Source organism: Trachinotus anak, unplaced genomic scaffold, assembly GCF_046630095.1.
Source record: "Trachinotus anak isolate AG129_WGS33_773 ecotype Australia unplaced genomic scaffold, CSIRO_AGI_Tana_v1 ptg000026l, whole genome shotgun sequence".
Taxonomy (NCBI): domain Eukaryota; kingdom Metazoa; phylum Chordata; class Actinopteri; order Carangiformes; family Carangidae; genus Trachinotus; species Trachinotus anak.
The window spans coordinates 9,783,788-9,797,707 of NW_027273877.1; the positions used below are offsets into that span (position 1 = coordinate 9,783,788).

The 13,920-nt window shown below is 42.2% G+C and overlaps 1 protein-coding gene across 3 annotated transcripts in view; it reads right to left on the reverse strand.

Annotated features, from left to right (window-relative positions):
• kcnh7 (potassium channel, voltage gated eag related subfamily H, member 7) overlaps positions 1-13,920 on the reverse strand; it is a 72,444-nt gene that overhangs the window by 44,816 nt on the left and 13,708 nt on the right. For all 3 annotated transcript variants that reach the window (XM_071464606.1, XM_071464607.1, XM_071464605.1), the window contains exon 3: positions 2,029-2,184. In XM_071464606.1, coding sequence (XP_071320707.1) covers positions 2,029-2,184 — 156 coding nt within the window. The remainder of the gene's footprint in view (positions 1-2,028; positions 2,185-13,920) is intronic.

Here is a 13,920-nt window from a genome sequence, read left to right on the forward strand (position 1 = left end):
CTTTTTTTTGCACAGCCCTGATTTTACCTGATGACAGCGATAGTCAAAGAGAAGCTACTAGCTTTAAGCTAATAATAAAGAGAAGTGATTAAAAATTCAATAACACACTCATTAGCATTCGCCCTCAGTGAATCTGCGTATTACCTATTTAACTGTCAGACCTCAGAGTCACTCACCTGTGTGCCCAAATCATTTTCTAATTTGCCTGTTAATTATAACTAATTCTCACTCGCATATGCACCCAAATGCTCATAAAGGAGAGCAGTGCTGTGACGCTCACAGGATCAGGTTTAGTTGAACTGATACGGATCTATTAGGATGCTCCTGAATCAGACCTGAGGGTCGGCTCAGAACATCCCGTACAATGAAATATATGAATCTCCATGCATATCCTAGTGTTCCTCTGAAATCAGTGAGGCATTTCACACTTCCCCTTGTAACCACTCGTCTGGGGGCCCTAGTTGAGAACCATAAATTAAATTGCCTGCGAAAATGGTCCTGCTCAGCCACATCAAAGCAAAATGCGAGAATCCTTGCTGGTTTCAGAATGAATGGATCATCACTGAGCGACAAAGGCAATCAATAAGCAGCAGCTAATGCGTGGCTGCTCATTCCCCAGAAGGAGCTGAGATAAAGCAACACATGGATCATCAGATCGCTCCATCCGCAGGCAGCTACTCCTGCACAGACTGCGGAGCTATTCCTTCGAATAGTAACACTGTAGGTTTCACTGAGTTAAATTTACATCTGTAGCGGTTTCTTCTTCTGTGATGTTCTCTTAAATTATGCAGAGTTATTCATAATTTGTGACCTCTGTCCATCTGCTGGTAAAAAGTGCATCTCTAGGTTTCTGTAATTCTCTGGTGGCGGGCTGTGATGATATGAAGCTGAGGAATCCAGACTCTCTCTGGTCGTCCCTGCGGTGGCGGAGGGAAAGAGATGGTGTCCAGCACTGAGACTCGACCTTGTAAATAAATCCAGACCTCATCACCATGTGTGCAAATCTCACTTAGATATTCAGATAGGCGTGAAAAGGCTTCATCAGGGAATTACCCTCATGCTTTGGCTGAGCAATTAGTTCCCTTAGAAAAGTGAAAGAGAAGGGCTTTATCAGTGACACCTGCACAAACATGCAAACACACACACACACACACACACACACGCACACACACAACCTTATACGTAAAAGCTTATTCGCTCTTGCATGTTTTCACATCTGAGCATTCACACGATCCATAGGGCACTCGACACACACACCTCCCGACTATTTTCACCGCACACCCCATGAGGCAACAGCGTGTTAAGGGCCTCATCCAATTACAGTCATCTAGAGGTGACCCCTGCTCCTCAATGCTCCTGCTTTATATGTCACAGACAGAGAGTGGAGGAAGAGAGAGACATTGAACAGAGAGGAAGGATCAAGAGCATGTTCAAGAACACCACAGGGGAATGGCATTATACACTATTACACCGACAGCTCTGGGAAGCGGAGTGCTCCCCAGCACTGCTCCACTAGTTCATCAGGCCATCCTGGCAGGCTATGAGCTATAATTGGGCCAGACCTTTGAGATGATGGCAGGCTAACACATCAGTGTCTGCTAAACGCTGGTGTCAACATGCCAAAGGATCTGTCTAGGCAGAAAATTCTGCACTGATGATTACTGCTACAAGTGGAAGTAAACACTCAAGCGGGAGAAGGCTACATGATACGTCCGGGTTTATGCTACAAAGGCAAGATGCTAAAGAAATGAATCCATTATAGCAAGTGTCAGGGTATGAAACATTAATATTTGGGTCATGTCAAATTCTTAAAGGTCCCATATTTTACACTTTTCCAGTGTTGTATGGGCTGTGGGCATGGCTGAGAGCGGTGGCTGCTTTCTTGTGACATCACAAAGTTACAGAAGTCCTGACGGCTCGTTTTAAGGCATGTTTACTGCATAGTACCAGTACAGACTGGGGAATAGAAGCCATGTAATTGTGCACCAAGCTTAATTCTCTCCATCCCTTTTTTTGCCTTTTACTCACGCTGGTCAGCTTTGGACGGTGAGGTGTGATTGAGTCTCTCCAGTGAGTCGCTGCTGCCTTCGTCCAGGATGTAATCGAAGTTGAGGATGAACATCATGACCACGCCCTCCTCGTTCTTCACTGGGATGATATGGGTGGCGCAGAGGAAGTTTGAACCTAATGAGGGGGAAATTGAAAAACAGTCAGAAATGGGTAATAAACTTTACGTTTATTGTGTTTGATTGATTCATTAAATGACCCGCTGCTATCAGTTATAAAACCCTGAAGTAATGAGCCCCATCAATCTTAAAAGCAAGCTCACCTGATCTAAAATTCATAACTTTTCTGTGCCAAACAAAGCACTCAAACCTGATCAAAGGCTCCGCAGCTTTTCAGATACAGCACAGTTTGACCCTGGAGCTTTCCATTAACTCTCTTTGAGATTCAAACATCTTATTCCAGATAAAGCTGTGAGTGTGTGTGTGTGTGTGTGTGTGTGTGTGTGTGTGTGTGGAGAGGCCTAGCAGAGAAATGAGGGGGGAAAGGTCAAGAGGTCCAGTGAGAGGACAGCTTCTGGAGCTGAATGATTTCATTTATCCAGACATGCCCCTGCACTGTCCCGATAATTGGTTCTTCTCCTATACTATGCACCACACAAGACAATGACATGACAATTCATTCCCCCCAAAATATATCAACCATAAATATTTCTCATTTTCTATCATTCTCACGAAAAAAATAATAGCTCTTAGTTCTTAAACCTCAATGATTAGGCTACGTCCACACTACTACGTTTTCCTTTTAAAACGCACCACGTTTGCTGTGTTTTCGTCCGCACTGCTTGTTTTTGAGTGCCTTAGACAGAGACTTTTGGAAATGCTGCTGTTTTAGTTTGAAAATTGGATGGGCAAAATTGGAGACCTTTGGAGAAGACAATGATATTAGACACCCACAGTCGCTCCCTGATTGGGTCTTATCAGCCTCAACAACCAGTGGTGAAAGCAACATGAATAATGAACGACAAGCGTTGGTGACCTTGTTGTCTTTGCTAGCAGCTGCATTTTGACACTGCACCTGTCTATGCTGTCCCTTGTTAGCGGTGTTTTCTGCAACTAATCAACTGCAGAGACGACAATCTGCTTCCTGTTTACACCGGCTCGCACATGCCCAGTGCATCTGAATGATCATGCTTTGTGTGTGTTTACAGGTGTGTTGGTATAGACGCAGATCGTTTCTGATATGGAGCGAAAACACTCGTATGGACGTAGCCTTAGAGTTGCTGTTGGCTCCGCAGTGAGAGGTAATTTAATGCAACCCTGCCTCACGTCTAAATGTTCCTCACATCAAACAAGCAGAAAGGAGGTTCACAGAGGAAACAGAGAAGATGCAGCAACTGTCACTTCTCAGCTACAGATAAATATTACCACATAGAAACAAAGCATGGTTGATAAGATGCTGACTCTGGCTTCATTGATATGTTGAGGATGAAACAGTGATAACATGAGTTGCCTGCATTAGCTAAATGGAATGTGCAAGGGGCTATAACCCGGATTACTCGTGTAGAAAATGAAATGTATATTAAGTTTTAAATAATGAACACAGACATCTCTGGAAGATGCTCTCCCTCACATTAGGCTCTAAGTCCTGCTGTCACCACGAGGCTATTTATAGTTCACCCAGCAGGCACCCGGCCTACAGCGTTTCTTTTCTGGGCGAACACAGAGACACAGACACGCTGCTGCATAAACACACTCTACTGAAATTCTGACTCCGCTCACAAGTGTGCAAATACTCCCGTGCATGCATACACTTACACACACAAACCGACACACACACACACACACACACACACACACACACACACACACACACACACACACACACCTACGCAAACAAAATAATGGCTGAATTTTAGTCATTGGTCTAAAATCCTATTGTGCAGCAAAATAACAAACGGACCGCTTCACCACACTGGGGTTTGATTTATGTTTTGGGGAGCACTGATTCCGCTGGGCTAAGCAGTATGCTGCCCCTAATAGTACATCAGTGTCACCATGAGTGGATGGAGCCATTAATTTCAGTCAGAGGGAGTGGGAGTGGGAGGGGGGGGACAAGCAGTGTCACACCTCCTCTTCCTTTGGTGACAAAAAGCATAAGGAGTCCAGACACCGGGAGCGGCCTCGCTTTCATGGTTTTCAGGAATTGTCCGAAAGTACTGCAGAATATCAGGAGGACAGTGGATTTAAAAAGAAATTTTGTGAAGAAAATTCACATCATTCTCAGATTTTTACGTATTATTGACAAATTAAATTATTTACTCCAAGTTACAATTTGGAATTCTTGTATTTAGACAAGGAAGGATCTTGTAAAGTGATAAAAAGTCCTTGACTTCATCTCAGTGTTGAGCCCCTGTTATAAAAATACAAATAAAAATACAAATGTGTCTGTCGCCATGGAAACAAACGCTGCTGAAGGGATCTGTCAGTTCATGGAAAACTCAACAACAAAGTGGGCACATTTCCAAACTGCACATTTATGTTTTGGGTTAGTTAAGTTAAAACACTCAATAGAAAATGAAACATTAAATTACAGCGAGTGTATCCACCAGTTTCCCCTGCAGCGACGCTCACAGGTGCAGCACACAGCAGAAAAGCTAAAGAGAGGCTTAACTCGTAATCATTGAACGTCTCCCCTGTGGTCAAATCTCAGTGCTGTTTGTCTGAGGCCAAACACAAACACACAAACAATCACACAACACAAACTCCTCTGAAAGGTAGGGAACTTGCACGTACGCATTACCTCACGTTGGCATGCACATTGGCATTCATCATTCATAAAAATAAAGCGTGCACAGAAGCAGACACCAATACACAACATAAATTCATACACACACACGTTACTGAGTGCTTAGTGCAAGGGGACATAAGCCAGCTTTGTAAAGCAATATGTGTGTGTGTGTGTGTGTGTGTGTGTTAGCATGGGGGCATGCATGTGTGCACTCTAAAAATAAGCCACTTGGAATCCATAGGCATTTATAATTCATAGAAGCTAAGTATTATGTTCTAGAAAGCATAATGGTCGGACTTGTTGTTAGGCAGTATAAGAATGAGAGGAGGCTTGTTGGTTGTGTGTGTGTGTGTGAAGGACACGATGAGAGAGAGAGAGAGAGAGAGACAGGGATGGGGTCACTCAGTCAGCTTGAAACAGACCCATAAGATACATTCCTCAAATTAGCTGAAAATTCAATTCATTAAGCTGTAAGTGTGTGGATGCACTCATTATATTTCTCATTTGGCTTATTACTGATATTGACTGTTCATCTGTTCATGATAAGGTTAATCAATAATTCGGTTCATGCGTGCGATGCTTTTTTTTTCACGTTGCGTCAAACTCTTTTTAATTTTGCTGCGTTGCGTGTATTACCGCCACCAATTGTCACTCTCTAAGCGGTCCCACTGCCCAAATCCCGTTATCTTGTGAGGCAGCTGGATTCATGAGATCACTGCCTGCTCTGAACACACAGCAGAGACACTGAAGGGACAGGTCCGCTGACCTGGCATGAAGAGCAGCGGAGTTAAAGTGAGGTGTATCGTACTAAATACAGGTTTGACCGTATAGGTATAAGCTATGTGTGTGTAAAAGAGGGTGTGTTGTCTGCATTAACCTCCACTTTGACTTTGTATGTGAGTTTTATATAAGAACCACAGCATCTGCCTGTGCCGCACAGGTCAGAGTGTGCTCGTTTCATTTTTCCATCTCAAAGACAGACATACGAGTGTGATGAGGCACAACACAATGAAGCCGATTCGACGTAAAATCAATCTGTTAATATGAATCATTTTCCATTTCCCTCTCTTTCCCCTTCATTTCCCATCATCACTTACTTCTTGTTACTCACTATCTGCCTCTGTCTCTCTTTTCTCTGCATGTCCTTGTCTGTCTATCCCTCTTCTCCTCCTTCACTGTTATTAAATCCAGTCCTCATTTGTTTTCTTTTTCTCACTACCCCTGGCTCTCCTTTCAGCCGCGCTCTTCCCTCTCCCTGAGAAATGACAGAGCTGCCTGGGTCCTCCGCAGGAAGGCCACCTGACGTGTTATAAGTGGACAGATCAAACAGATCCCACTGCTGCTGCTGATGCAAATTTCTGCCTGTCTGCCTGCATATCCTGCCTAAGCGGAGGGTCAAACACAAACACACACACACACACACACACACACACTCACGCAAACAGAAATAACATTTACATTTCTCAGTTGCACACTGGCATTGAGAAAGACAGCCATGCACACACACACTAATGAGGCTCACAGATCTCAGTACAGCCACGGACAGATTCTGTCTCACACACACGCAAACACGCACAGCCTGCCGGCAGCATTAATTAGCAGAATGTTCTCTGTCCAACTAAATCTAATAAGCAGGCAATGGAGCTGGTTTACACGGTGCAGTGTAATGAGGGAACGCACCTTTGAAAGGCACTAAAACAACTTTAGTCAGAGCATCTCTGACCTGAATATTTATACAGAGCTGCAGAGCAAAACATAGTTAAGCATCCTAATGTGATACATCAGGTGCCAGCTCGTCTTCGTTACAGACACGTTTAGGAAAGCAAATGACCCCTACTGTCTTTAAAAGGAGAAAAATAGCATGAGTCAGCGTTCTCCTTCCCCCGACTCAAATCTACAGTCATGGATGGTTGGACTAGAACAGCAGAGGAAAAACAATCCGCTGCTTTTCTGCTCTCCAGTTCTCCAGATAGAGGGAAGTGCTGACTTGCAGTTTGTGCAAGAAGCAAAGAATCTCAAACTTTGTTGAGGCGAAAGTGGGCTGATAAACCGCAGAGCTGCCGATCACAAAATCCTCAGGCCAGAGCAGTGCAGCCATATTCATATGAGGGTGATAAGCCTACTGTGCTGGTAGCGCATTGTTGCACTAGTCTGGTGTGTCAAAGTCAAACCACAAGCCTTAAGCCTGAGTGGAAACGTGGGTCTTATCGATTTAAACATTTTCCACTCGGCTTCATTTCCTCACTGACGCGGCGCAGCCTACCTGGATTAATAGGACTACCTGGTAATCTGTTGCTACACAGATGGCTCGCCAGGATGACAGCACAGTATAGCACCGAGTGCAAATCACAGCATGCTGCGGGGTTCTTTAATGTTTTCAGAATAAAAGCTGCATTGTTTAGCTTCGTTGAACACAGGACTCTGTACTCTGCTGCTGTGAGGATTCAGTTTTAACTCTGATAAATCAAAAGATTAAAAAAAAAAAAAAAGGCAGGTCTTCATACACAAAGTCACCTCCACGCCTTTTGGTTTTGGACTGCATGTCTCTCCAATAAACTACTTGGATGACTTGTCCAACCAAACACATTAGTCATGGAATAAACACAATTATCTGTGCAGACAGACGGATAAATGTGGCTACTCATCCAAAACAAAGATATTCTGCATAAGAAACTCGACGAAGGTGACTTTTTACGCCTGAGATCTCTTTTGGCTCATTCGACCTTGAGGTTTGGACTGACAGCAGCACCACTGCTGGAGCTGAGGGCGAAGTTCAGATGAGGACAGTCTTATACTGACCAACTGTTCCCACAGAGCTGTGTCTTCATTAAACAGAGCCATCCAATACACCACACACACAACTATGAAAATACCTCCCTGTTCACCTCAGTTGACTGATCCTGTGCCTCTCGCCACCTCCCCTTCATTTTCTTAAAGTTATATTAATTATACTCTATCAAGGTTTTGTCAGTTCAGTCTCATTTTAAGCTTGAGAGCTCACTACTCCTCTGTGGTTAAGGTGATGCACTCCCCACACATTTTCTTCTCACTTTCATTTCATTCTGCTGAAGTAATCATTACACAGTGATGGGTTTGTTTTGGTTTTTCACCATTTTTATGGAAGTGAGGTGGAGGTAAAAAAAAAAAACTAAAAAAAAAAACTTGTTCAAAATTTAACCATATACTTGTTGCACAATTTTTATTTTTCAGTAAAGGACATAAACGTCCTACATGTCTATTTGTGGCTGTCAGAAGTATCTATGGTTACATACTGCCTCGCAGACTCAGACTAGTTTTAGATTACATCCTTGTTTATCCAGAGTCATATAAAGTATTAACCATTTGTGGGAAATTTTGTCATAATTGCTGTGTGAAGTCATGAGTTATGGCTAAAAAGTGTTTTGTGTGGTCACACTGACATTTACCTTTGACCTTTGACCACCGAAATCTAATTAGTTCATCCATGGGTCCAGATGAACATTTTGTACCGAATTTGAAGAAATTCCCCCCAGGGCGTTACTATTTATTATGTTCACAAGCCCAAAGCTGTGTTTTCTGAGGCCACCGTGACCTTTGACCTTTGATCATCAAAATCTAATCAGTTTATCCTTGAGGCCAAATTTGAAGAAATTCCCTCATGGAATTCCCTTTTTTCACGACTTTGTCACTTTAATAACAAAGTGATGAAGGTGATAGAAAATTGATCAGTCGGTAAATCGGCTGCCAGCAGTGGTCGGAGAAGTATTCAGATTTTGTAAGTAGAGCTAACTTCATCAGCGTCATTATTTCCAAAGGTTTAATGAAAATAAAATAATAAATAGTTGCAGCTCTAACCTGAGGTACCTTCAGTAAAAATGTTCATTATCCAAAGTGGCCTTTTTCACAGTGTTAAATTATGGGGCCACCCCATTTATTTAATCCTTAAAGATGATGTTTTATCTTGTGGAAACAACATAATAATGTGTGCTTATACAAGTTGGTATCTACATGGTGACCTCTGGTAAATCTTTGCATACAACCCGTCAGTGAACAACATACTGTAGCTCACAGCAGCTGTGCGGCTATATAAGGCCCTTTAATCTATAACAAAGGTCTCCAACAGGTGGCTTCTGAGCTACCAGTAGCTCACCCAAAGGTTCAGAGAACACAGCCTGTACAATGCAGAGTTTCAACTGTAAGCAACACCACTTTACCCCTGATCTATAATAACACATTTGATCATGTGTTTTGTTTTGTGAGATCAGTGTCATTAGTACATCAGTGTACAGTTGCATATAGAAGATATCTGCCAAGGCCAATGTCAAACAACATACACCAGATTTCAAGCAAAAAAAATCAAAGCTATAGTAAATGATCTGGGTTCTTCCCAGGCCCAGTCCCTGCACCGAGCTATTTTTTGTGTAATGTGTGAGTGCGTGCTCATAGGCAGCGGAGTCAGAGGAGTTTTAGTTTCAAGATGCTGGAAATTTCATTAGATTCCATTTCCACTATCAATAATTAAGACAATGGTGCTCACTCACTCACTCACTCACTCGTTCACGGCAGGAGAGCAGCTGGACCGCGCACATACACATGGGTCAGTTAGTGCGATTGAAACATATCTGGTCAACACACACTCACATGGACATTTGACGAGCCGTCCCCAGTTAACTGGTCCTTAATTTGAAGTTAGTCTCCAAAAGTGACCTGAGTCAGAGCTCACCCCTACACACATGCACACACACACAGACCAGTTTAACATCTGCTGACTGCTTGTGTGTGACGGTGATTGTGGGAGAGCGGCATATGGGAATCTTGATGGCTCTCATTTGGTGAAACCGCTGCCAAGAGTGTCGCAGTCAGAGTCATTTTAAATTGCAGCCTGTGCCTAATAGACACAATATGTGTATGTGTGTGTGTGTGTGTGTGTGTGTGTCTGTCATTAGGTGTGTGCATGTGCATGTGTAATGTGAGTGACACTGATGCGAGCTGAGTCTACTGCAGCAGGGAACTGTTGGTTGGTGCTACGCTGCTTGAGGGGTTACGGTGACACCCCCCACGCCCACACACACACACACACACTCCTCTGTCTCCCTCTCTCTCTCTCTGTCAAAACTTCAGCAGGGAGCTTCTTCAGCTTGGCAAAGCTAATTGTGATCAAATCAACTCCTCTCACCCTGCGCCCGTGTGTTGGGCTGTCTCAGTCAATCACTGCTGCGCCATCATCGTCTCCTCTCATGTTACATCAGGAGGTGAGCAAAACGACATCATATTGTGAATGATGATGACATGTGGCTCCACAGTGTAAAACGTCAGTCAATCCAAGTCCAGTAAAGTGGCTTGTTTAGAACTTGTTTTGGGGATATGAAATACAAAGTAGTTCACTTAAGTTGATACAAGCTCATTAGGGTGACAAAATGAAACGTTTAATATGAGAACTGACCTTTCAGAGGGAGGAGGGCTTATGTTTTTGGCTACCGTTCTAGGGAAATGTGATCCTTTCCCCTTCTCCCCCAGGAACATTCAGTCGTACTAAGAGCTGTTTAACTCTGATGCCGGCTCTCTAATCCAGGAGGGAGAGTGCTACCTTATCCCCGGGGTTACAATATCATCAGTGGCGGCGCGGAGGCCTGGCAGTTTGACAGACTGTACCGTCACAGAAAGGTCACATGTGAAATCACTGCGAGGAAAGTTTGTCCATCAAAAATGTCACCAACCCTGACAAGCCCCACCCCCCCCGCCCCTCCCCACACACACACACACACACACACACACACACACACACACAAAAACCAACAGAAAAAAACCCAAAAAAACACCTGACTCACTCTTACTGTAAACTGAAGCTTACAAAATAAAAGCCTGAAAATATAACAGTTGTTTCACTACAAAAAAAAAGACGATTGTAAAGAAATTTGATTGTTTTACTGTAAGTGACTGAAAATCATTTCCATCGATACACTCCACCCAAGCTCTAGAAGTTACCCCTCCCATTGCTTTTATAAATTCAGTGCTCAATATGTGGCCTCAGCTCAATAACTCTTTAACTCTGACCAAATTACAACAAGAAACTTTAGAAAACAAAGGCAGAAACAAATATAGGAATCCTCAATTTGAAAGTCCCTCTACCTCAAATATAATATGATGGCGTATATTACAAGAACTAATGAACCGTAGAAAATTTGTTAGAGGTCAAAAATCTATATAATGCATCTCATCTCCCATGTGCCACCGTGCAGCTGCCTTGGCTGAACTAATCGGACCTGTGGGTGTGATGGAGTGATGCACTGCAGCCTTCTGAGGACATGGAGGAGGCCGATACAGCCTGCACTACAACACTAGATAAGCAAAATCGATGTGGGGGGAGCATGATGAGAAAGATCCAGGCAGGTGATCGCATATTTTAGGTTTCGCAAACCTCAAGGTCACTGCGTCCTGAGAGACACTCTCCACTATCTGGGTGGAAGTTGCTAAACGATCAGATGACTTATCTCTATCTTATCTTTTTTTCTATTTAAATCATTATTGAAATGATTTAAATCCACCACTTTCAAAATTAATTTGATTAAAATAAATTTTAGAAAATGAGATCAAACTCCAACTGAATTATTTATTTTAAGCAAATTAATTTTGAAAGTGGTGGATTTAAATCATTTTAATATCAATACATGAGACAGTACAGAAACTGGGAGACTACTGAAATATAAATAAATTTAAATATGTCTTGACCTCGCACAAATGCAAACTAAAGCTCTGGGCTTTAGAAACAGACTGAGCCACAATGGAGTCATCAGTCGTTTGTCCTTGATTATGCTGATGCGGTTTCTAATCAGACTCACAGTCTGGATTTAAAACACTATACTGCCGTTTTTTCCATGTCTTCATTTTACCTGTCATTGTGCTCTGTAAACCAGAGCAGAGCAGCAGCGTTCGTGCTGCATGTACCACGAGCATATTGTACAATCAGTTGTCAGTGTAAATGGACAAGTACATGATGTCACATTAAGCTTGGCTAAACTGGATTGCACACTTACATTTGAAGCGATTGTTCCAACATAATTAGTTTTAGGAATCAGGGCAAACTACATTAAATGTGACTGTTCAGTATGACATTTAATTTATCTCTTATTTTCCTTTGTCTCCATTTTTATTTTTATACACTGAAGCTGGAAATGGAGGCTTCCTCGCACTGTGTTGTCCTTGTTAATATAAAGGTTTGATGTTGAAATCTCATTATTATGTTGAGTAAATTGTGAAGGTACTTAGTCGCAAACTGCTTCACAATTAAAAGAATAAAATCAAGTGAAAGAATTAAAATCAAAATATATCAAATAAAAGCTAAAGTAAAACCACCAGATAAAAAAAAATAATAATAAGGTCATGGAGCAAGTGTTAAGCGGTTCATGGAATACAACCGGACACTGTAGGCGTAACAGGAATAATCTGTGGGGTTATCTGGGAGATCACAGTGGGTGACGGAGGCTCTGTGGACTCAAACGGCAAGCTGTGAGTAACGACATAAATACACTGTTTATCATTATGAATGTGGAAGAAAATGAAGATGTGACAGATGGTGCAGCAAACAAGATACCACAAAGTAAAGTGACTTGGATGTGTTGGGAAATAAAAATAACTTGGTAAAATAACTTGGTTAAAAAACAAAAAACAAAAACAGATGCCCACTTGTTAAATTTAAAGCGCTAATTATAGTTCAGATTTTTCTTCTCTCAGAATTTTAAATTAGGGGAAGACGACCCAGCAAACCTCAGTCAGACACGTGACATTGCTAAAACTGCGACATTCACTGAGCAGTGAAATCATGAAAATGAAGATTTAATTGCTATTTTACTGATGTGTGTAGGCACATTTAAATGTCAAATTCCTCCATCTGAGACTATTAGGTTTGGTCTGGATATGTCATTTCCTTGACCTCACTTCACAAACCTTTCACTGTGCAACACAAGTGTACGCTTTTTGTTTTTTGCTTTTTTGTAGAAAACATTTTATTTTGTCTTTAATTGGGTGTGAGCAAAGACGTGGTCATAGACACTTGTTCATATTTATGTATCCTTTAAATTTTTATCTGCTCTTTAAGTTACTGCTACATGTGTGTGTTTTTTTTTTCTTATTTCATTAGCTACACAGACTTTTCATAGCACAGTTTACAATGACTTTTACTGGGGAAAAGAAGTGATATAAAGAATTGATTGTTGAGTCAAATAACTTTTAATAATTTTTTTTTTTTTTATTCAGAGGCAGACTCACTAAGCAGCCTGGCAGCAGCCTGGCAGCAGTGCTAAATGCTTTTATGTTTATCTTAATAAAATAATGTTGCGTGTAAGTACTGACTTAATGTGTTTCTGTAAAACATCGTGGAGGGACATTGCTGCTTCAAAAGACAAGACACTGGCAGTGAAAAACATGAATATTTTTGCAGTGAAATAAACTAATGGTGTCAATATTTTGCAACGACTAGATCCAAACAGACTGAAGTGAGCATAAGCTGACAAGAAAGCATGACATATATACAAGCTAAGGCAATTACAGTAACATTGGGATGTGGTGTAAAACACTGTAAAAGCTTGACAGGCTGAGGCTGCTGTCAACCTTGTCTGAACGCTGCACTGCAAACCTAAATTACTTTTGTCAAGGAACCAGCAATCTGTACTGTACATCCGTCTGCAGCCAGAGGAGAGAGATGAGAAAAATACAACAACAATAAAACGGTCGGTGTGTCTCAGCTGGACAGAAAGCACTGAGTTGGAGTTGGAGCGTCCAGATCGGACGCCTTGATAATGCGTGGATGTCAGGTTTGGTTGCGAGCACGACTGGCTGTAGGCTGTCTGCTCTGATTCTGAGGGCTCGCTGATTCAATCTCCATCAGCACGACTGCAGGCGCCGCAGACTGCTGATCCCTGACTGGCATTTAGTGGTGGGCTTCTAAAGATGAGCCAATTCATGAACGTAGGGTTTCACCTAACCCACTCCTAATTATGGAGTCGTCTGGATCAAACAGTCGCTGCTGCAGGGCCTGGGCATGAAGATACTACACTAACATTAACATATAAATAACCCTGCCAAGCATAAAATCTGCCCTGACAAACCAAGGAGGGTCAAAGAATGCTTTGAAAATCTAATTAACATCCA